Source organism: Pleurodeles waltl, chromosome 8 (assembly GCF_031143425.1).
Source record: "Pleurodeles waltl isolate 20211129_DDA chromosome 8, aPleWal1.hap1.20221129, whole genome shotgun sequence".
Lineage (NCBI taxonomy): Eukaryota > Metazoa > Chordata > Amphibia > Caudata > Salamandridae > Pleurodeles > Pleurodeles waltl.
In genome coordinates, this window is record NC_090447.1 from 1,301,907,364 (window position 1) to 1,301,930,216 (window position 22,853).

Genomic DNA, 22,853 nt, shown 5'->3' on the forward strand with positions numbered 1-22,853 from the left:
ACCACTGAATCATTCTTGGAATCCTACCCTCCAGCCCTCCCACTGAGTCATTACTGAAAGCTGGGGACCTAATCTGTTAATATTATCAAACTTTATAAGCAGTCACTGACCTCCTGAGGAGGCTCCGTGGACCCCAGATGGTTCCCCCAGGTTGGGAACCACTGCTCTATTTGGCATATATACTCTGTTTGAATGAGTTGAGCTCCAGAATCAGTTGAAACGACTGTTACTAATTTGAATTTTGCATGAAGTTAAATCTATAAGTTATTGATCTGTATATATCACATTTGTATTTATTTATATGTTAATTTGCTATTTAGGTACTGCAGCCGCTTCAGCAGCGATTTCTGAATGTGATAAACCAAGAGAACTTTCAGCAGATCTGCCAGGAGGAGGAGGTGAAACAGGAGATCACTGCCACTTTGGAGGCACTCTGTGGCATCGCAGAGGCCACCCAGATTGACAATGTTGCTATTCTCTTTAATTTTTTAATGGACTTTCTTACAAATTGCATTGGACTGATGGAGGTTTATAAGAACACTCCAGAGACTGTTAACCTCATAATTGAGGTTTTTGTTGAAGTTGCACATAAACAGATATGTTACCTTGGAGAGGTAAGCATAGGCAAATATCCCAGATGTCTACTACAATAAATGTTGACTTAGTTTATACCCGTTTTCTCTTATGTAATCAGTGAGATAACCAACCAAAAGGTTTGACAACATTTCAGATTGCAAAACCTCATCACATTAATTGGGCCTTTGTTCTTGACATTACTTTATAAAGTGAACAAGGACTGTTTAGTTGTTATCACTTTCTTTCTGACTTCCAATGTATGTTATTTTTTTCTCCTCTTTATCCAATTACTTTTTTTTTTTCCTAGGACTTCCTTTTTTCCATCCTATACTTTGTGACTATTTCCTCTCTTCCTATCACTTCTATAGTTTACTTTCTCTGTCAAGCAATACTTTTACCCTTTTCATGTTTTCCTTTGTTGCCGTTCCTTACTCTGTCATTTTTCACCTTTATACTTCTCCTCCCATAGAACATTCTATCACTTCTATTGCTTTTTCCCTTGAATCATACATTTTGACTTATGTCTTACTTTAATCACAACCACTGTCTTTCACTTTCTTGTCTGTCATTTCTTTTTACTAGTATACCTTCCTCTCTCAATGACACCACCTCGTTTGCTTTTTTCAGGAATTGCTCGACCTTGTTACAAACTGCTCTCCTTTTCTACCTGGAGTAATTTGACCTGGTAACAAGAAAATATTTGATTACACTGTGGCCCTCATTATGACCCTGGTGGTCTGGTCTGAAGACCACCAGGGCCGCGGTGGAGGTCTCACCCCCAACGGGCCATCAGTGAAGACTGCCACATTATGAGTGTAGCAGTTTGGCTTGTGCCAAACCACCACATCCCTGCTGGTACCGCTAGGGCGGTAGGACAGCCGGGCCGGAGGACAGCACCTCCAGGCCGGCTGTCCACTGAAGACCGTGGGCGGTATTGTGAATTGGCTTTCCGCCAGGGATTCCGCGGCGGTAGCACCACCACAAAAGCTCAGACGGAAAGGCTGCTGGCAACAGGAGATTCCTTTCCTGTCGCCGGCAGATGACGACTCCCCCCACTCCCTGCCCTCAGCACCCCTCTTCCATGTCAGCATCTCCTCCCTTACATGTCAGCACCCCCACCCCCTTCCATGTCAGCAACTCCCTCCCCCCATACGCGCGCGCACACATCCATACACACCCTGCATACACATTCACCAACACTTACATACATGCATCCACTCCCATGAATACATAAACTCCTTCACTCACACATAATCATTCACTCACACACATACATACACACACTCCTTCACTCACACATACTCATTCACTCACACATACTCATTTACTCACACTCATACATACTCATTCACTCACACCAACAGACACGCTTTCACACAAACATTCCCGCACGCACTCACTTCAACAATCATACATGCATTAATACACACACACATACACATTCATACACGCATTCAAACACCCATATACACTTACATTCACACATGCAGACAACACCCATTCACACATGCGCACACTACACCCCCCACCCTCCCCTGTCAAACGATCGACTTAGACCTTGTCTGGCGAGGAGGTCGTCCTCCAGGGAAATGAGAACAGGCGCTTCCACCACCGGCAGCGCCCCGCCATCAGGACACCGCCACACCATATTACTGCTCGCAATATGGCGGGCAGAGTCCTTTTGGTCGAGCGGTGACGGCGTTGTAAGTGCCTGTGCGCCGCCGACCGCCAGCATGACTGCTGGAGGATTTCCACCCAAATTGTGGCAGACATCTTTCAGTACTCTTAAGATGGCGGTCAGAAGGCCGGCAGCGGCTCGGCAGTATTTGTAAAAGACCGCCAAAGTCATAATGAGGGCCTCTGTCTTTGCAAAGCACAGGCACATTTTCTGTGTAGATGTAACTTGGCCTGCACACACCAGTAGGCCCTGCGAGGTGTCTCTTGGGTGTGCAGCTATTCATTTAGGAATAAGGTGGCTGGAAGCTTAACTTATATACACTTCTAAAATTATGTTCAGACAAGACTACACCTCGCCAAAAGGTTCCCTTCATGTAACCAGATGATAACTGAGGTACCAAATGCAAGACTGTTTCATGTAGAAATAAGTGTTTACACTTTTAACCACTGTTTGTAGTATATTTACCAATTTCCTTTTCTGTTTCTGTTTGCAGTCGAAGGCAATGACCCTGTATGAAGCTTGCCTGACTTTGCTACAGGTTTATTCCAAAAATAATATGGGGCGCAAGCGAATTGACGTCACTGCAGAAGAGGACCAGTACCAGGATCTTCTTCTCATTATGGAGCTTCTTACAAATCTCCTCTCAAAAGAGTTTATTGACTTCAGTGATACAGGTACAGAATGCTCACTATTCTGAGCCATGCTTTCATGTCTGCCCTGCAAAGAGTTCAAGTGTGATCCCACTTACTTGGAACGCCCAAGTAAAATATCTGTGAATTTAGATTTTATAAATACTAATCAGATATATTTGTACTTTAGGGTTAAATGTGATTATTGTATCCTACAAAATACATTGGGCAAATCTAATGATCACCAGTCTTTATTTCTGACTGCAGTAAATCACAAAATAACAAAGCCACCAAGTGGAAGGTTCAATTTCACAGAAACGTAGAGGACTAGTAAGCTATTTAACTATAAAACATGTGACCACCAGTAGTCGCCTTATACCTGCTGAAATATTTATTTTCCATAGCCCAACTTCTCACTTCACCTTGATCTCCCAGTCTTGATTCTTGAGACTGTGCCCAAGTCGTCTTTTTCGGAACACTCCCAGGCCTGTTTGCTGTTGATTTCTGTACTGTTCCGGAATGTAATAGAACTGTCTTAATATTCAATCTAAGTACAGTTTTACATCATCTTTTTAACCAGATGGGTGCTAAGGCTTGCCTCTTTGTCTATGATCTAATTCAGTCATTCCTTCACTTGAGCTATGACAGTCTGCAACAATGAAGCCATGTACCCTCTGGGTATAAAACTGAATTTATTAAAGAGTGAATTCTTTAGCCAGTCAGCAGTTTTGACCCTGTCCTCCATTTTACCTTTCACAAAGTCGACCTTGGATTCTAGAATGAGCACCATTTTCTAACATTCCATATTACTGCATAATCAGTTTGATATTCAGCCGGGGTTAGGGATTAGCTTGGAGTGAAGACTTCATTAATTAAATCAGCAGTTGATTGAGAGCCATCTGTTTTTATTCTTGCTTGTCTTCTTGCACTTAACTACACAACATTTAATTATCTTGTGTGATTGGCTAAGGCAGGTTTGATGTTAAAGGTAGTTTAACATTACAATCATCAATTCCAAGATCTATCTGTTGTGTAAAGCTTGGATATCCAAAACTCTTTTACATGGCACCATATACAGTAGCAGGGAATTCTTACTCGCTTTAAGGGACAAATAATGTGATCTGACCAAGGAAGAACAAATCCAAAACTTTTAATATTGCAAAATTGTGAATATGTTGCTCTTTGATGTCTCAAGATCCTGATGCCTGTCTGCAGTCAGCTGCGACCATAGGATGGAGGATTGTAAAAGCCCAGTTTTGTTTCTGAAGACATAGAAACAATGCCTGCCTCTAATGGTATGGTGTGGCAAAATTTATCAAGGCAACCTATCTCCATGTCTGATAGCACCCTCTGTGTGAGCACACAGAGTTGAAAGCACATAATTTGTTTCAGGTTCAGTCCTGCAGGTAAACATCCATTGCTTTTGTTAAAGGATCCAGACACCACCTGAAAAACACTGTCAACTGTGCATTGAATTGAAGATGATTGATGTACTACACCACTGACACATTGTCCATGCACATGATAATTCACCTCTTCTCTGGCCAAGCAGTAAGCCACAAATAAGACATCCGAAATCTATGGGTTTCTAATGTGGAGCCCTAATTCTTTCTGGGGGTCATTTGCTCTGTACATGAGTGACCTTTCCAACCATGGGGAACCTTTTACTGTTGAAGGGATTTGTCTTGCAGTTGGGTAGAAGAGCTTGCTTCAGTGGTAGAAACTAGCAGGCTAAAGATTAGTTGCTAGTTCCTGAGGAAATCACCTCAGCAACCAATATGTATGTATATCAATTTACTGATGATGGGCCAAATATGATTGAGGAAATTTACCTCAAACAGGCAGTTAGAGATAGTAAGGGGAGCCTAAGCTGGTTTTGGAATAGTAGTGTTTTATTTGTTGGCAAATGGTACATTGGTGTACATCATTTTTATTTTGTTTAGGCAAATACAGCCACCAGTATCTTTGCCGGAAAATGGTTCCACTGGGAGTCATGCCACCATGAGCATACGCTAACCCCTCATGAGCAACTTTAATCAGTTCTTATCTGACCTGCTCATCAGGAGTATGTCAACCTCCCACTCCAGGTAAAGACACCATTACAGTATCTGTGTCAGTCTTGGTTTGAGGTCTGGTTACCCACAGATACTTAAAAAATGTGAACTGCTGCCTTAATTGACTGCATAGTTCCCTTTAGCATAAATTCCTTCATGTTTATAGGGCGTGGTGCGTTGAACATGAGTCAAAGGAAGCTTTCATTTTTGTTATTGATTCCCCTTTTGAATCTTTCAATGTGCTCATTTGCCAGTGTGCTAAGTTGACAATGTATCCTTGTACACAGAATGATGAATCCAACGCTATTACTGTTGGAACTCGCGGGTCGGCCTTCTGTAGTACAAGCAACAAGACATGAATTTCTGTGAGCTGTGTAATGCACTCACCTAAAGTTCTGATGCGTGTGCGCGCACGCATTGATTTAGGTTTGCCATCTTCAGGAACTCCCTGCACTGCAGCTGAAGCCTCAGAGTATTACTGTTGAGTACTAACTGCAGGTTGTGAAGACCCATTTGTATAGAAAATGCTCATGTAGTCCTCATTAAGTAAGATGTTAGGAGTTTGTTGTATGTTTTATGTGTATTGTAGAAATTATTGCGTGCAGAGAATTTTACATCAGCTGCACTCATTCGTGACCCACCTCACCTACCTACCAAAGGTGTACAGCACAAGTATTTGGAATACTTGCTTTTGTCACCGCTTCTATACTAGAGATCTTAGAAACTAGAATTACTGGTTCATCCTATGCCAATAGGCGCTTTCCCAAAATAACCATTTGTACCTCTGAAAGGATATTCTTTAAAGGGGCGGAGCGAGCTTTGTCTTTGGAATACAAATGTGATATGTAAGCTATCTGAACTGTCTGCCCCCATTTTAAACTACATTTGTGTAGCTTGAAGAACTTTGAACAGTTCTGGGTTTGGTTTCTTTTATCTCTGTCCTACAAATATTTTGTCTTTAACATGTCTGCTTGGAGTTCATGTATGATAAATGTGTTGTAGGAAGTTGGCTCTGTATGTGCTATTTCAAAGTAAGGAATAGCATGCACAGAGTCCAAGGGTTCCCCTTAGAGGTAAAATAGTGGTAATAATAGATAATACTAATGCTCTATTTTGTGGTAGTGTGGTCGAGCAGTAGGCTTATCCAAGGAGTAGTGTTAAGCATTTGTTGTACATACACATAGACAATAAATGAGGTACACACACTCAGAGACAAATCCAGCCAATAGGTTTTGTATAGAAAAATATCTTTTCTTAGTTTATTTTAAGAACCACAGGTTCAAATTTAACATGTAATATCTTGTTTGAAAGGTATTGCAGGTAAGTACATTAGGAACTTTGAATCATTTCAATTGCATGTATACTTTTCAAGTTATTCACAAATAGCTATTTCAAAAGTGGACACTTAGTGCAATTTTCACAGTTCCTGGGGGAGGTAAGTTTTTGTTAGTTTTACCAGGTAAGTAAGACACTTACAGGGTTCAGTTCTTGGTCCAAGGTAGCCCACCGTTGGGGGTTCAGAGCAACCTCAAAGTTACCACACCAGCAGCTCAGGGCCGGTCAGGTGCAGAGTCCAAAGTGGTGCCCAAAACGCATAGGCTAGAATGGAGAGAAGGGGGTGCCCCGGTTCCGGTCTGCTTGCAGGTAAGTACCCGCGTCTTCGGAGGGCAGACCAGGGGGGTTTTGTAGGGCACCGGGGGGGACACAAGCCCACACAGAAATTTCACCCTCAGCGGCGCGGGGGCGGCCGGGTGCAGTGTAAGAACAAGCGTCGGGTTCACAATGTTAGTCAATGGGAGATCAAGGGATCTCTTCAGCGCTGCAGGCAGGCAAGGGGGGGCTTCCTCGGGGAAACCTCCACTTGGGCAAGGGAGAGGGACTCCTGGGGGTCACTTCTGCAGTGAAAGTCCGGTCCTTCAGGTCCTGGGGGCTGCGGGTGCAGGGTCTTTTCCAGGCGTCGGGACTTAGGTTTCAAAGAGTCGCGGTCAGGGGAAGCCTCGGGATTCCCTCTGCAGGCGGCGCTGTGGGGGTTCAGGGGGGACAGGTTTTGGTACTCACAGTCGTAGAGTAGTCCGGGGGTCCTCCCTGAGGTGTTGGTTCTCCACCAGCTGAGTCGGGGTCGCCGGGTGCAGTGTTGCAAGTCTCACGCTTCTTGCGGGGAGTTGCAGGGTTCTTTAAAGCTGCTTCTTGAAACAAAGTTGCAGTCTTTTTGGAGCAGGTCCGCTGTCCTCGGGAGTTTTTTGTCGTCGTCGAAGCAGGGCAGTCCTCAGAGGATTCAGAGGTCGCTGGTCCCTTTGGAAGGCGTCGCTGGAGCAGAGTTCTTTGGAAGGCAGGAGACAGGCCGGTGAGTTTCTGGAGCCAAGGCAGTTGTTGTCTTCTGGTCTTCCTCTGCAGGGGTTTTCAGCTGGGCAGTCCTTCTTCTTGTTGTTGCAGGAATCTAATTTTCTAGGGTTCAGGGTAGCCCTTAAATACTAAATTTAAGGGCGTTTTTAGGTCTGGGGGGGTTAGTAGCCAATGGCTACTAGCCCTGAGGGTGGGTACACCCTCTTTGTGCCTCCTCCCAAGGGGAGGGGGTCACAATCCTAACCCTATTGGGGGAATCCTCCATCTGCAAGATGGAGGATTTCTAAAAGTTAGAGTCACCTCAGCTCAGGACACCTTAGGGGCTGTCCTGACTGGCCAGTGACTCCTCCTTGTTGCTTTCTTTGTTCCCTCCAGCCTTGCCGCCAAAAGTGGGGGCCGTGGCCGGAGGGGGCGGGCAACTCCAGCAAGCTGGAGTGCCCTGCTGGGCTGTGACAAAGGGGTGAGCCTTTGAGGCTCACCGCCAGGTGTCACAGCTCCTGCCTGGGGGAGGTGTTAGCATCTCCACCCAGTGCAGGCTTTGTTACTGGCCTCAGAGTGACAAAGGCACTCTCCCCATGGGGCCAGCAACATGTCTCTAGTGTGGCAGGCTGCTGGAACTAGTCAGCCTACACAGACAGTCGGTTAAGTTTCAGGGGGCACCTCTAAGGTGCCCTCTGGGGTGTATTTTGCAATAAAATGTACACTGGCATCAGTGTGCATTTATTGTGCTGAGAAGTTTGATACCAAACTTCCCAGTTTTCAGTGTAGCCATTATGGTGCTGTGGAGTTCGTGTTTGACAAACTCCCAGACCATATACTCTTATGGCTACCCTGCACTTACAATGTCTAAGGTTTTGTTTAGACACTGTAGGGGTACCATGCTCATGCACTGGTACCCTCACCTATGGTATAGTGCACCCTGCCTTAGGGCTGTAAGGCCTGCTAGAGGGGTGACTGACCTATACTTGCATAGGCAGTGAGAGGCTGGCATGGCACCCTGAGGGGGGTGCCATGTCGACTTACTCGTTTTGTTCTCACTAGCACACACAAGCTGGCAAGCAGTGTGTCTGTGCTGAGTGAGAGGTCTCCAGGGTGGCATAAGACATGCTGCAGCCCTTAGAGACCTTCCTTGGCATCAGGGCCCTTGGTACTAGAAGTACCAGTTACAAGGGACTTATCTGGATGCCAGGGTCTGCCAATTGTGGATACAAAAGTACAGGTTAGGGAAAGAACACTGGTGCTGGGGCCTGGTTAGCAGGCCTCAGCACACTTTCAATTGTAAACATAGCATCAGCAAAGGCAAAAAGTCAGGGGGCAACCATGCCAAGGAGGCATTTCCTTACACAACCCCCCCCCCCCAAACGAAAGAGGATGAGACTAACCTTTCCCAAGAGAGTCTTCATTTTCTAAGTGGAAGAACCTGGAAAGGCCATCTGCATTGGCATGGGCAGTCCCAGGTCTGTGTTCCACTATAAAGTCCATTCCCTGTAGGGAGATGGACCACCTCAACAGTTTAGGATTTTCACCTTTCATTTGCATCAGCCATTTGAGAGGTCTGTGGTCAGTTTGAACTAGGAAGTGAGTCCCAAAGAGGTATGGTCTCAGCTTCTTCAGGGACCAAACCACAGCAAAGGCCTCCCTCTCAATGGCACTCCAACGCTGCTCCCTGGGGAGTAACCTCCTGCTAATGAAAGCAACAGGCTGGTCAAGGCCATCATCATTTGTTTGGGACAAAACTGCCCCTATCCCATGTTCAGAGGCATCTGTCTGCACAATGAACTGCTTAGAATAATCTGGAGCTTTTAGAACTGGTGCTGAGCACATTGCTTGTTTCAGGGTGTCAAAGGCCTGTTGGCATTCCACAGTCCAGTTCACTTTCTTGGGCATTTTCTTGGAGGTGAGTTCAGTGAGGGCTGTCACAATGGATCCATATCCCTTCACAAACCTCCTGTAATACCCAGTCAAGCCAAGGAATGCCCTGACTTGAGTCTGGGTTTTTGGAGCTACCCAGTCCAGAATAGTCTGGATCTTGGGTTGGAGTGGCTGAACTTGGCCTCCACCTACAAGGTGGCCCAAGTAAACCACAGTTCCCTGCCCTATCTGGCATTTGGATGCCTTGATAGAGAGGCCTGCAGTTTGCAGAGCCTTCAAAACCTTCCTCAGGTGGACCAGGTGATCCTGCCAGGTGGAGCTAAAGACAGCAATATCATCAAGATAAGCTGTGCTAAAGGACTCCAAGCCAGCAAGGACTTGATTCACCAACCTTTGGAAGGTGGCAGGGGCATTCTTTAAACCAAAGGGCATAACAGTAAACTAATAATGCCCATCAGGTGTGGAGAATGCTGTTTTCTCTTTTGCTCCAGGTGCCATTTTTATTTGCCAGTACCCTGCTGTCAAGTCAAAGGTACTTAAGAATTTGGCAGCACCTAATTTATCTATGAGCTCATCAGCTCTAGGAATTGGATGAGCATCTGTCTTGGTGACAGAGTTGAGCCCTCTGTAGTCCACACAAAACCTCATCTCTTTCTTTCCATCTTTGGTGTGAGGTTTGGGGACTAAGACCACTGGGCTAGCCCATGGGCTGTCAGAGCGCTCAATTACTCCCAATTCTAGCATCTTGTGGACTTCCACCTTGATGCTTTCCTTAACATGGTCAGACTGTCTAAAAATTTTGTTTTTGACAGGCATGCTGTCTCCTGTGTCCACATCATGGGTACACAGGTGTGTCTGACCAGGGGTTAAGGAGAAGAGTTCAGGAAACTGTTGTAGGACTCTCCTACAATCAGCTTGCTGTTGGCCAGAGAGGGTGTCTGAGTAGATCACTCCATCTACTGAGCCATCTTTTGGGTCTGATGACAGAAGATCAGGGAGAGGTTCACTCTCTGCCTCCTGATCCTCATCTGTTACCATCAACAGATTCACATCAGCCCTGTCATGGAAGAGCTTAAGGCGGTTCACATGGATCACCCTCTTGGGGCTCCTGCTTGTGCCCAGGTCCACCAGGTAGGTGACCTGACTCTTCCTTTCTAGCACTGGGTAAGGGCCACTCCATTTGTCCTGGAGTGCCCTGGGAGCCACAGGCTCCAGAACCCAGACTTTCTGCCCTGGTTGGAACTCAACCAGTGCAGCCTTTTGGTCATACCAAAACTTCTGGAGCTGTTGGCTGGCCTCAAGGTTTTTGGTTGCCTTTTCCATGTACTCTGCCATTCTAGAGCGAAGGCCAAGTACATAGTCCACTATGTCTTGTTTAGGCTCATGAAGAGGTCTCTCCCAGCCTTCTTTAACAAGAGCAAGTGGTCCCCTTACAGGGTGGCCAAACAGAAGTTCAAAGGGTGAGAATCCTACTCCCTTCTGTGGCACCTCTCTGTAAGCAAAAAGCAGACATGGCAAGAGGACATCCCATCTCCTTTTGAGTTTTTCTGGGAGCCCCATGATCATGCCTTTTAATGTCTTGTTGAATCTCTCAACTAAGCCATTAGTTTGTGGATGGTATGGTGTAGTGAATTTGTAAGTCACTCCACACTCATTCCACATGTGCTTTAGGTATGCTGACATGAAGTTGGTACCTCTGTCAGACACCACCTCCTTAGGGAAACCCACTCTGGTAAAGATACCAATGAGGGCCTTGGCTACTGCAGGGGCAGTAGTCGACCTAAGGGGAATAGCTTCAGGATACCTAGTAGCATGATCCACTACTACTAGGATGTACATATTTCCTGAGGCTGTGGAAGGTTCCAGTGGACCAACTATGTCCACACCCACTCTTTCAAAGGGGACCCCCACCACTGGAAGTGGAATGAGGGGGGCCTTTGGGTGCCCACCTGTCTTACCACTGGATTGACAGGTGGGGCAGGAGAGGCAAAACTCCTTAACCTTCTGGGACATATTGGGCCAGTAGAAGTGGTTGACTAACCTCTCCCACGTCTTGGTTTGTCCCAAATGCCCAGCAAGGGGAATATCATGGGCTAAGGTCAAAATAAACTCTCTGAACGACTGAGGCACTACCACTCTCCTAGTGGCACCAGGTTTGGGGTCTCTGGCCTCAGTGTACAGGAGTCCATCTTCCCAATAGACCCTATGTGTTCCATTTTTCTTGCCCTTGGACTCTTCAGCAGCTTGCTGCCTAAGGCCTTCAAGAGAGGGACAGGTTTCTTGTCCCTTACACAGCTCCTCCCTTGAGGGTCCCCCTGGGCCTAAGAGCTCAACCTGATAAGGTTCAAGCTCCAAAGGCTCAGTTCCCTCATAGGGCAGAACTTCTTCCTGAGAAGAGAGGTTCTCTTTTTCTGACTGTGTTGCAGTTGGTTTCCCAACTGACTTTCCTTTTCTCTTGGTAGGCTGGGCCTTTCTTCCAGACTCCAGCTCTACTTTTTCACCCTGTGCCTTGCATTGTGCTCTTGTTTTTACACACACCAGTTCAGGGATACCCAGCATGGCTGCATGGGTTTTTAGTTCTACCTCAGCCCATGCTGAGGACTCCAGGTCATTTCCAAGCAGACAGTCTACTGGGATGTTTGAGGAGACCACCACCTGTTTCAGGCCATTGACCCCTCCCCATTCTAAAGTTACCATTGCCATGGGATGTGCTTTAGTTTGATTGTCAGCATTGGTGACTGTATAAGTTTTTCCAGTCAGGTATTGGCCAGGGGAAACCAGTTTCTCTGTCACCATGGTGACACTGGCACCTGTATCCCTCAGGCCCTCTACACTTGTCCCATTAATAAAGAGCTGCTGCCTGTATTTTTGCATGTTAGGAGGCCAGGCAGCTAGTGTGGCTAAATCCACCCCACCCTCAGAGACTAGAGTAGCTTCAGTGTGGACCCTGATTTGCTCTGAGCACACTGTTGATCCCACTTGGAGACTAGCCATTCCAGTGTTACCTGGATTGGAGTTTGGAGTGGAACTTTTCTTGGGACAGGCCTTGTCTCCAGTTTGGTGTCCAGACTGACTACAGTTTCGACACCAGGCCTTTTTGGGATCAAAGTTTTTACCCTTGTACCCAGGATTGGTTTGTGAAGAGGCTCTGGGCCCACCCTCCTGTGCAGGTTTTTGGGGGCCTGTAGAAGACTCTTTATTATTTTTATTTTTGGCTGTCTCACCACCTTTCCCCTGGGGAGGTTTTGTGACCCCTTTCTTTTGGTCACCCCCTGTGGAAGTTTTGGACACCCTTGTCTTGACCCAATGGTCCGCCTTCTTTCCCAATTCTTGGGGAGAAATTGGTCCTAGGTCTACCAGATGCTGATGCAGTTTATCATTGAAACAATTACTTAACAGGTGTTCTTTCACAAATAAATTGTACAGCCCATCATAATTACTTACACCACTGCCTTGAATCCAACCATCTAGTGTTTTTACTGAGTAGTCTACAAAGTCAACCCAGGTCTGGCTCGAGGATTTTTGAGCCCCCCTGAATCTAATCCTATACTCCTCAGTGGAGAATCCAAAGCCCTCAATCAGGGTACCCTTCATGAGGTCATAAGATTCTGCATCTTTTCCAGAGAGTGTGAGGAGTCTATCCCTACACTTTCCAGTGAACATTTCCCAAAGGAGAGCACCCCAGTGAGATCTGTTAACTTTTCTGGTTACACAAGCCCTCTCAAAAGCTGTGAACCATTTGGTGATGTCATCACCATCTTCATATTTAGTTACAATCCCCTTAGGGATTTTCAACATGTCAGGAGAATCTCTGACCCTATTTATGTTGCTGCCACCATTGATGGGTCCTAGGCCCATCTCTTGTCTTTCCCTCTCTATGGCTAGGATCTGTCTTTCCAAAGCCAATCTTTTGGCCATCCTGGCTAACTGGATGTCCTCTTCACTGGGGTTATCCTCAGTGATTTCAGAGGTGCTGGTCCCTCCTGTGAGGGAGCCAGTATCTCTGACTAGTATTTTTGGAGTCAGGGCTTGAGAGGCCCTGTCCTCCCTAGATAGGACTGGTAGGGGGGAATCTTCCTCCAATTCACTATCATCTTCCTCTGAGTTGCCACCCTCAGAGGGGTTGGCCTTTTCAAACTCTGCCAAAAGCTCCTGGAGCTGTATTTTGGTAGGTTTGGGGCCTATGGTTATTTTCTTTAGTTTACAGAGTGACCTTAGCTCTCTCATCTGTAGATGGAGGTAAGGTGTGGTGTCGAGTTCCACCACAGTCACATCTGTGCTAGACATTTTGCTTCTAAAAGTTGGAATACTTTTTAAGAATCTAAAACTGGTTCTAGAATCTAATTCAAACTTTTACAAACTTTTAAACTCTAAAAGAAATGCTAAACAGGATCTAACACAAGGCCCTAGCAGGTCTTTTAAGAATTTAGAAAACTTTTCAAATTGCAAAAATCAATTTCTAATGACAATTTTGGAATTTGTCGTGTGATCAGGTATTGGCTGAGTAGTCCAGCAAATGCAAAGTCTTGTACCCCACCGCTGATCCACCAATGTAGGAAGTTGGCTCTGTATGTGCTATTTCAAAGTAAGGAATAGCATGCACAGAGTCCAAGGGTTCCCCTTAGAGGTAAAATAGTGGTAATAATAGATAATACTAATGCTCTATTTTGTGGTAGTGTGGTCGAGCAGTAGGCTTATCCAAGGAGTAGTGTTAAGCATTTGTTGTACATACACATAGACAATAAATGAGGTACACACACTCAGAGACAAATCCAGCCAATAGGTTTTGTATAGAAAAATATCTTTTCTTAGTTTATTTTAAGAACCACAGGTTCAAATTTAACTTGTAATATCTTGTTTGAAAGGTATTGCAGGTAAGTACATTAGGAACTTTGAATCATTTCAATTGCATGTATACTTTTCAAGTTATTCACAAATAGCTATTTCAAAAGTGGACACAGTGCAATTTTCACAGTTCCTGGGGGAGGTAAGTTTTTGTTAGTTTTACCAGGTAAGTAAGACACTTACAGGGTTCAGTTCTTGGTCCAAGGTAGCCCACCGTTGGGGGTTCAGAGCAACCCCAAAGTTACCACACCAGCAGCTCAGGGCCGGTCAGGTGCAGAGTCCAAAGTGGTGCCCAAAACGCATAGGCTAGAATGGAGAGAAGGGGGTGCCCCGGTTCCGGTCTGCTTGCAGGTAAGTACCCGCGTCTTCGGAGGGCAGACCAGGGGGGTTTTGTAGGGCACCGGGGGGGACACAAGCCCACACAGAAATTTCACCCTCAGCGGCGCGGGGGCGGCCGGGTGCAGTGTAAGAACAAGCGTCGGGTTCACAATGTTAGTCAATGGGAGATCAAGGGATCTCTTCAGCGCTGCAGGCAGGCAAGGGGGGGCTTCCTCGGGGAAACCTCCACTTGGGCAAGGGAGAGGGACTCCTGGGGGTCACTTCTGCAGTGAAAGTCCGGTCCTTCAGGTCCTGGGGGCTGCGGGTGCAGGGTCTTTTCCAGGCGTCGGGACTTAGGTTTCAAAGAGTCGCGGTCAGGGGAAGCCTCGGGATTCCCTCTGCAGGCGGCGCTGTGGGGGCTCAGGGGGGACAGGTTTTGGTACTCAGTCGTAGAGTAGTCCGGGGGTCCTCCCTGAGGTGTTGGTTCTCCACCAGCCGAGTCGGGGTCGCCGGGTGCAGTGTTGCAAGTCTCACGCTTCTTGCGGGGAGTTGCAGGGTTCTTTAAAGCTGCTTCTTGAAACAAAGTTGCAGTCTTTTTGGAGCAGGTCCGCTGTCCTCGGGAGTTTCTTGTCGTCGTCGAAGCAGGGCAGTCCTCAGAGGATTCAGAGGTCGCTGGTCCCTTTGGAAGGCGTCGCTGGAGCAGAGTTCTTTGGAAGGCAGGAGACAGGCCGGTGAGTTTCTGGAGCCAAGGCAGTTGTTGTCTTCTGGTCTTCCTCTGCAGGGGTTTTCAGCTGGGCAGTCCTTCTTCTTGTTGTTGCAGGAATCTAATTTTCTAGGGTTCAGGGTAGCCCTTAAATACTAAATTTAAGGGCGTGTTTAGGTCTGGGGGGTTAGTAGCCAATGGCTACTAGCCCTGAGGGTGGGTACACCCTCTTTGTGCCTCCTCCCAAGGGGAGGGGGGTCACAATCCTAACCCTATTGGGGGAATCCTCCATCTGCAAGATGGAGGATTTCTAAAAGTTAGTCACCTCAGCTCAGGACACCTTAGGGGCTGTCCTGACTGGCCAGTGACTCCTCCTTGTTGCTTTCTTTGTTCCCTCCAGCCTTGCCGCCAAAAGTGGGGGCCGTGGCCGGAGGGGGCGGGCAACTCCAGCAAGCTGGAGTGCCCTGCTGGGCTGTGACAAAGGGGTGAGCCTTTGAGGCTCACCACCAGGTGTCACAGCTCCTGCCTGGGGGAGGTGTTAGCATCTCCACCCAGTGCAGGCTTTGTTACTGGCCTCAGAGTGACAAAGGCACTCTCCCCATGGGGCCAGCAACATGTCTCTAGTGTGGCAGGCTGCTGGAACTAGTCAGCCTACACAGACAGTCGGTTAAGTTTCAGGGGGCACCTCTAAGGTGCCCTCTGGGGTGTATTTTGCAATAAAATGTACACTGGCATCAGTGTGCATTTATTGTGCTGAGAAGTTTGATACCAAACTTCCCAGTTTTCAGTGTAGCCATTATGGTGCTGTGGAGTTCGTGTTTGACAAACTCCCAGACCATATACTCTTATGGCTACCCTGCACTTACAATGTCTAAGGTTTTGTTTAGACACTGTAGGGGTACCATGCTCATGCACTGGTACCCTCACCTATGGTATAGTGCACCCTGCCTTAGGGCTGTAAGGCCTGCTAGAGGGGTGACTGACCTATACTTGCATAGGCAGTGAGAGGCTGGCATGGCACCCTGAGGGGAGTGCCATGTCGACTTACTCGTTTTGTTCTCACTAGCACACACAAGCTGGCAAGCAGTGTGTCTGTGCTGAGTGAGAGGTCTCCAGGGTGGCATAAGACATGCTGCAGCCCTTAGAGACCTTCCTTGGCATCAGGGCCCTTGGTACTAGAAGTACCAGTTACAAGGGACTTATCTGGATGCCAGGGTCTGCCAATTGTGGATACAAAAGTACAGGTTAGGGAAAGAACACTGGTGCTGGGGCCTGGTTAGCAGGCCTCAGCACACTTTCAATTGTAAACATAGCATCAGCAAAGGCAAAAAGTCAGGGGGCAACCATGCCAAGGAGGCATTTCCTTACATGTGTTTTTCCATGAAAGCTTACAAGGGCTTCACTCACTCAGCATAATGTGTCCAGTAGACTATCTGAAATTCAGAAATCCCATCAGGGCTTTTAACTTTCTTAACGTATGCAGAAGTAGTAAGTTGGCATTTTCTGCAGGAAGTTCGGGCCAGGCCCTTACCCTCGTTAGATAGTTCATATCTGAGGAAAATCCATTTCAAGTAAGAGATTTTAGATAGTTGTTAAGTTGGTTAAATCCGTGTGGTGAGTATTGTCACTATATAATATAAAAATATATAAGTTCAGTTCATCCTAAGTATAAAAGAGGCAGATGAAATATTACATGCTTTTGTGAAAAGTCTAACTGAATAGTAATGTGCATGTTACTCTAACTTTCCATTTGGCCAGGTGATTAAAACAAATCTACAAACATTTAGTACTAGGTAAAGAAATTTGATTTGTCGAAGGTCTGGTTCTAATGCCATTTTGATACGTGGGTAGCAGCGGGAGGGCACCATGCATAGAATGCTTCCCACTAGTGAGCAGAGAAGAGGCGAGAAATGTACACACCTTAAGGACCTATACCGTAAGAGCATACCAAGATTAAATGTGCCTTAAGGGTATTGTTACTAGTATTGACGAAAGGCATGCAGAAATTTAATTTAAACAACAATGGATGGTGAGTATGGAGCGAAAGAATAGACCATACAGACATACCTCCTTAAGTGGTCTGACTGCACTTAAGTTTGATAATAATTTAAAAGAATATCTTTTAATAGGCATTTTTTTAAATTTACCTACCTCAAAGGATGCACTTTATCCAGGTAAATGCACCTTGACCTTGTCTGTCTCTCTTCGCAGCCCTAACCTGGGAACAAACACTTATGACTGTCCCTGGACTAGATACCATTATTCTTACCATTTCAAGTCTCACTGGGGTATTACTCCTTCGCTTGTCGGTTTGCATATTGTCGCAGTGGGTGATGGCTACACTTTCTTAAATTAAATTAATAATCTCCAGGGGCCTATCAGTGATATATGCCATTTATCTTTACAGCCTTGAGAAAACCCCAGGCGTTCAGCTATTTATGGGGCAAAACACATGTTGGCTTTTTTCTGAAGTCTTTGTACTGAAGAACTTAGATAAATTAAGCAAAAACAACCTTAATTGCTGAAACAATCAATGGGAAGATTTTTTCCCTGCATTAAAAATCATCATCTAAGCACTAAGATATTTTGTCTCTACATTTAATGCTGGGTGGATCAACCTACTTCTTCTTTACACCTGAAAAAATCAGGAATGACTGTGCTCAAGTGATCCTAGTTGCACCAGATTGGGCAGGGAGAGTGTGAGCATCTTTCCTCTGATCAGGCCTGGAGCAACTTCAGGGCAGGGTCTTGCACACGAGTCTTCGCAGTTTGCACTTCCATGTGTGGAGAGTGAGCTGCAGCACTTTTGTTCTTTTGATCTCCCAGGGTTATTGAGGCCAGATGCCCTTCCATGAAATATGTATATGCAGGGCACTAGGACAAGTATGTGGCTTAGTGTGGTACCCAGCAGTTGGAAACCCTTGCAGGCTTTTTTACGTTTGCTGGATCAGCCGTCCTTGTTCATATCACCAGTTGTGATGCATTTTATGAAGGGTTTTCAGTATGTTTTCACCAATACCATTTGTAATGCCCCAGTAGGATTCAAATTTAGTCCTTACCTTTCTGACATGTACCCCTTTTTAACCAAAGTACAGTGGTAGGTTGTGCCTACTTAACAGTTCTCCAGGCAACTATAGCATCTGCACACCGGGTGAGTGAACTTCAGGCCCTCTTCATCCAGTCTCCTTATATCACCATCCTGGTCAAACTGCTGCTCAGGACTCAAGCAGCATTCCTGCCGAAGGTGATAGTGCTTTTTCACTTTGGACAAACAGTCTCTCCGCTGCCCTTCTGTGGTGCATCTCCAGCATACTAAAGAGTATTGAGTAAACAAGCGGCTCTTTGTAGGTGTTTTGGGGTCTAAAAAGGGCAAGGTATAAATAGATCATCTCTTGATGGATAGTCCTCTGCAATGAGAATTGCTACATATTGGCTAAGAAACAGCACTCCAGAAAGCCTACAAGCTCACTGCACCAAAGATGGTACCACTGCATTGGTACAAGGAATGCCTACTCAGAATATCAGTCAGGCAGCTTCATGGGCATCAGTGCACACGTTCATGAAGCACTACTGACTCTTTTGGCCTGCTCGGTTCTGCAGAACTTTTTAATCTGAGCCATTCCTCAGATCCACCACAATCTTAGGACATACTGCTTTGGTATCTATTCATAAGGTGAGAAATCTTCAATTATGAAGTGTTCATCAGAAGATCTGTGTGTGATGGAGCGGGCTGATGTCTGCGCACAGAGGTGGTGCTCATATGTGGCTCTTTTTGTCACTTCTTGATCAGAACGGTGTCAAAGCGGACTCGCACACAACACCACCTGCAGGGGCGCAGGAGCAATGCTTTTAATTTTCTGAATCCAATCTGGCACCTGGGGATATTCACAAGGAAAATAATGTACTGATAGAGTATCCACTATAAAGAGTGTTACCAGAGGTAAGTAACTTGTTCTTTTTGATGCAACACCACATACATGTGTTCTGGTGAGGTTCTGCAGGTTTTCTTGGTAAAAGTATAAGCCATATGGCAGTTATTTACACAGTTCATAACAAAGTAAAAGTGGTCAATGTGCAATGCATATGAATCTTGTGAAATCACACTGCACCAAGTTTACTAAGCAGAAGTCGGACATATCTTGCCAAAGTGTAGATTATCACCTCAACTCACCTGCCACACCTAGCAAAGAGATACCTAAATGTATGCCAGAAAATAGTGAAATCAGTGCATGGAGCTGAATAAAAAAACTCACTTTTATAATGCTCAATGAATATCATATATCCAGAGTTGTGTATATCACAGAGCTGAGATATGGCAATGTTGTACGAAGTAGGAATAAAAACAAACTTGGTCAAAAATGACTTTCATGTGTACTTCTCTCCTTAATATACGGAGGGAACAACCCAAGGGCTATTTGGAGCACCTTACCACATCTTCCCAACATGCAAGCCTCCCTTGCTTTCCGCTAAAAGTGAGGCAACACAATACAGCCACTGATCGGCATTTTTCAAAGGCTCATCCACAAATGTGCAAGTCCACACCCGTCAGAAATGGTCAGGGTGCATCATGAAGTGTCCTTGTATTGCTCGCTAGTAAATGTGTTGTGTGCTCTTGGCAGTCTGTGCCAACAGCTACCTGTTGTGTTCCTGAAATCACTACTTATTGTGAAGTGCATGTATATTGAACAATATTATTAAATGGAACTGACCTGCTGTTATAACAAAATGATGCTCAACACTCTTAAAAGATGATATAGTCCATAAATACATTCCATTTAATGACACAATGGATGTAGACACAGGTTTATCATTCTAAATCATAATTTATTCTTTATTTGCATGTATTCATTCCATTGCTTGTAGCCAACGCGTTTCATTCAACATGAACTTCATAGTGGCCGCAAAGAAATACAATTTACAAAACATGATTAAGAATGTAATTAAAGACAAAATACACTTTATAAGCAATCTATTATTCATCAACATCACCTATGCCATATTTATTGCACTTTTCTTTCATCATAACGAATTAACCAAAAGGTATAATGATTAGAGCTTCCACAATCAAGTCATGCCATATATAATTAAAATATCACCAAAGGTTTTGCCAGTACATTTCTGCCAATTCTATCACTTCAAAAATTGGTGCATAGTTTTTTTGCAATTGCCATCTTCTGCAGATTCGAATAAGAAGGAAAACGTGATTTATTTTAATATTTCTTACAACGTCTCTCATTTTTAATGATGTGGGACTCGTACTTATCTTTCACCATGAAAACTTACCAGAAAAGTGGTAAATACTGATATTTATAATCCAATTATTTTATGGTCTCACCTTAGGTAGGACTTAAATTTGGCTCCTCAGCCTGTATCTGAAATGTAAAACATAAAGCTGTGCAACCACTTGCCAACTGTTCCAATATACAAAATTTGCTAATTCCATTATGTGTAATATCTTACCCCCAAACAAGTTGCTCTTTTGACAGCGGTATGGTATCTCCTGGTCGCTCTACTGCCACACTGCTAATAGATGTAACACTGCTGAGATCTGTGTGTAGCATAGAAGGTATGAGGTTGACACCTGGCAGAGTCAACTTTCATCCTTTCTAGATCAATATGTTATGTTGATTTCAATATTAGCAGCTTTTACATATGACTGAAAATGTGGTAGCAAATGGTATAAAACATTTTTTAGGAGTGGATAAATATTAAATAACGTAAAGAGGGGTGTTTAATTAGTGTGTTTATTAGTATGGATGGCTGTTCTATTGGCAGTATATTTATGGCTTGTCATCAAGTACCCAAACAATCAAAAGTCTCTGTGGACTTCGACTAGGTCACACTGCCAAGCAGCGAACAACCCTTACCCTGAAGATGTTATCAGTATGATTCCGCACGCTAGTAAGAAAAAGCCTCAAAGGCTTTTAATTTACACTAATCTACAGATCTGTAAAGCAGTAACTTGGTCTTCTGTGCTCTTTTTGTACACGCATTTCCTTCATCATAATGCTGTAGTGGAAGCATCATTTATGAAAATGTGGTTCCTCCTCCCAGATGTGTTCGGTATTGCTAGGCATTTTTGTTTACACATAAAGAATGTGCAGGGGCAATACCCATTAGAATAACGTATTTCTGTAATTGTGGTTGTGGTTGAGGTGGATGGATGGATACTGGTTTCTCTGTAAATTCTTTATTACCACCTTGACTTCCCTTTTTTGCTTGATGTGCCATATTCCTCTTTGGTGTATGGCACCAAATGAATTAAGGAATACCTAAGGTGCAAGGCCATAGATGGGCTAGGATTTCGCCCTTCCCATATGTGGCACCCGAATCACACTTTGGGGCATATTTTGCAGTCCTCAGTTCAGCAAGAGCCTTAGCATTTTCATACATAAAGAATACATCTTACAGAACATGTTTTTCTCTGTTATACATGCCGCACTTTTTGTTTAGAAAAACAGATTGTTACATTAAAGTTATTTTTTCTCATCTTTCAGAATCTGACTTTTTTTTTTTACTTTGGGCAGCTTAAATGTATCACCTGAGTTACAATTTAGGAAGAGTGTTTTGAGCTTGATGGGTCAACTACAACACAGGCATGTATTCTACGTCACCACCTGTTAGTGATCTCAATGTATTCCACAATGATTTACTCTGAATAGCATAAATGTCAGTTGTAGAATCTTTACCATACATCATACATACATCAAACTACTCATTTGGCTGATCTTTTGTTCAATCTGTTTGCAGATGAAGTTTTTAGAGGGCATGAACCCAGCCAAACTGCAAACAGGTCTGTGTCTGCAGCAGATGTAGTTTTATATGGAGTAAATATAGTGCTGCCTTTGATGTCACAGGACCTGCTTAAGGTAAATATTACAGATAAACATGTTAGTATCTTCTATAAATGTGTTTGTTAAGAAAGAACTGTTTAACGCAGGTTATTATTGTTTACTAAGCTAACAAGCCAACATATGTTTTAAAAACTTCTTGAAAACTCTAAGTGAAGGGTTCATTGCAAAGTCTAAAACAGCACTGGCATACTCTAGTTCTGGCCTGCGGCATAATCAATCATAAGCCCTCCAACGCATGCTTGCAACATCACACACAAAATCACACATTACATCAGTATTATCACTGGTGACCACACGTCACCCATAACACCATACAGGAGATCAGTAGTGTACCATCACATATGAAATTACGTGTAAAAGACTGCATGCAACAGTGTCTTTGCTAAGGTTATAGGTGTCTTTAAGTCAAAAGACTTCCTCTTATTAATGCCTTGCATTGGAAAGGCTGCAGTCGGATGAGATGACAGTGTATTACTTAATGCCTTTATCAATTATGTTACTGCTTCTATAGGACATGTTTTTTTATCTAATCTAAGGGTACATTGTAACCAAAAGATAGATATGCCTCTGGACATGGTGGTTATTTTCCCACGTAATGGAAATGCAAGACTGTATTTGCATATGACTGCACCACCTGGGAATACATAGGCACATTTAAATCAATAGAAGGCATTTTCCTGAGCCGGCATGGGCTAATGATCATGCAGCAATTGTGTGTGGTCACAGGAACTGTATCTTTTCACTCATACCAAATTATGTGCGATCAAGTGGTAGTAATCTGTTACTCTGCAGCCTTGTGTTTTCCCATAAACCAAGGACGTCTGTTAATTGTCAATGGCACTACAGGCTTTAAATTCTATATATTTAATAACATCAATAATGTTATGGATGGAATTATCACTGAGATCGCTGATATTTGTTTTGACAAGTATGAGGTTGTGGGAAGTGCTTTGAGATGGTATGCATGTTCAGTTAAATGTA

General features: G+C 44.6%; 1 protein-coding gene across 1 annotated transcript in view; it reads left to right on the top strand.

Moving 5' to 3' along the window:
- Nucleotides 1-22,853, top strand: part of XPO4 (exportin 4) — a 517,538-nt gene that overhangs the window by 459,928 nt on the left and 34,757 nt on the right. Inside the window, exons 17-19 of the mRNA XM_069202267.1 lie at nt 321-614; nt 2,748-2,928; nt 21,769-21,887. Of these exons, the coding sequence (XP_069058368.1) occupies nt 321-614; nt 2,748-2,928; nt 21,769-21,887 (594 nt within the window). The remainder of the gene's footprint in view (nt 1-320; nt 615-2,747; nt 2,929-21,768; nt 21,888-22,853) is intronic.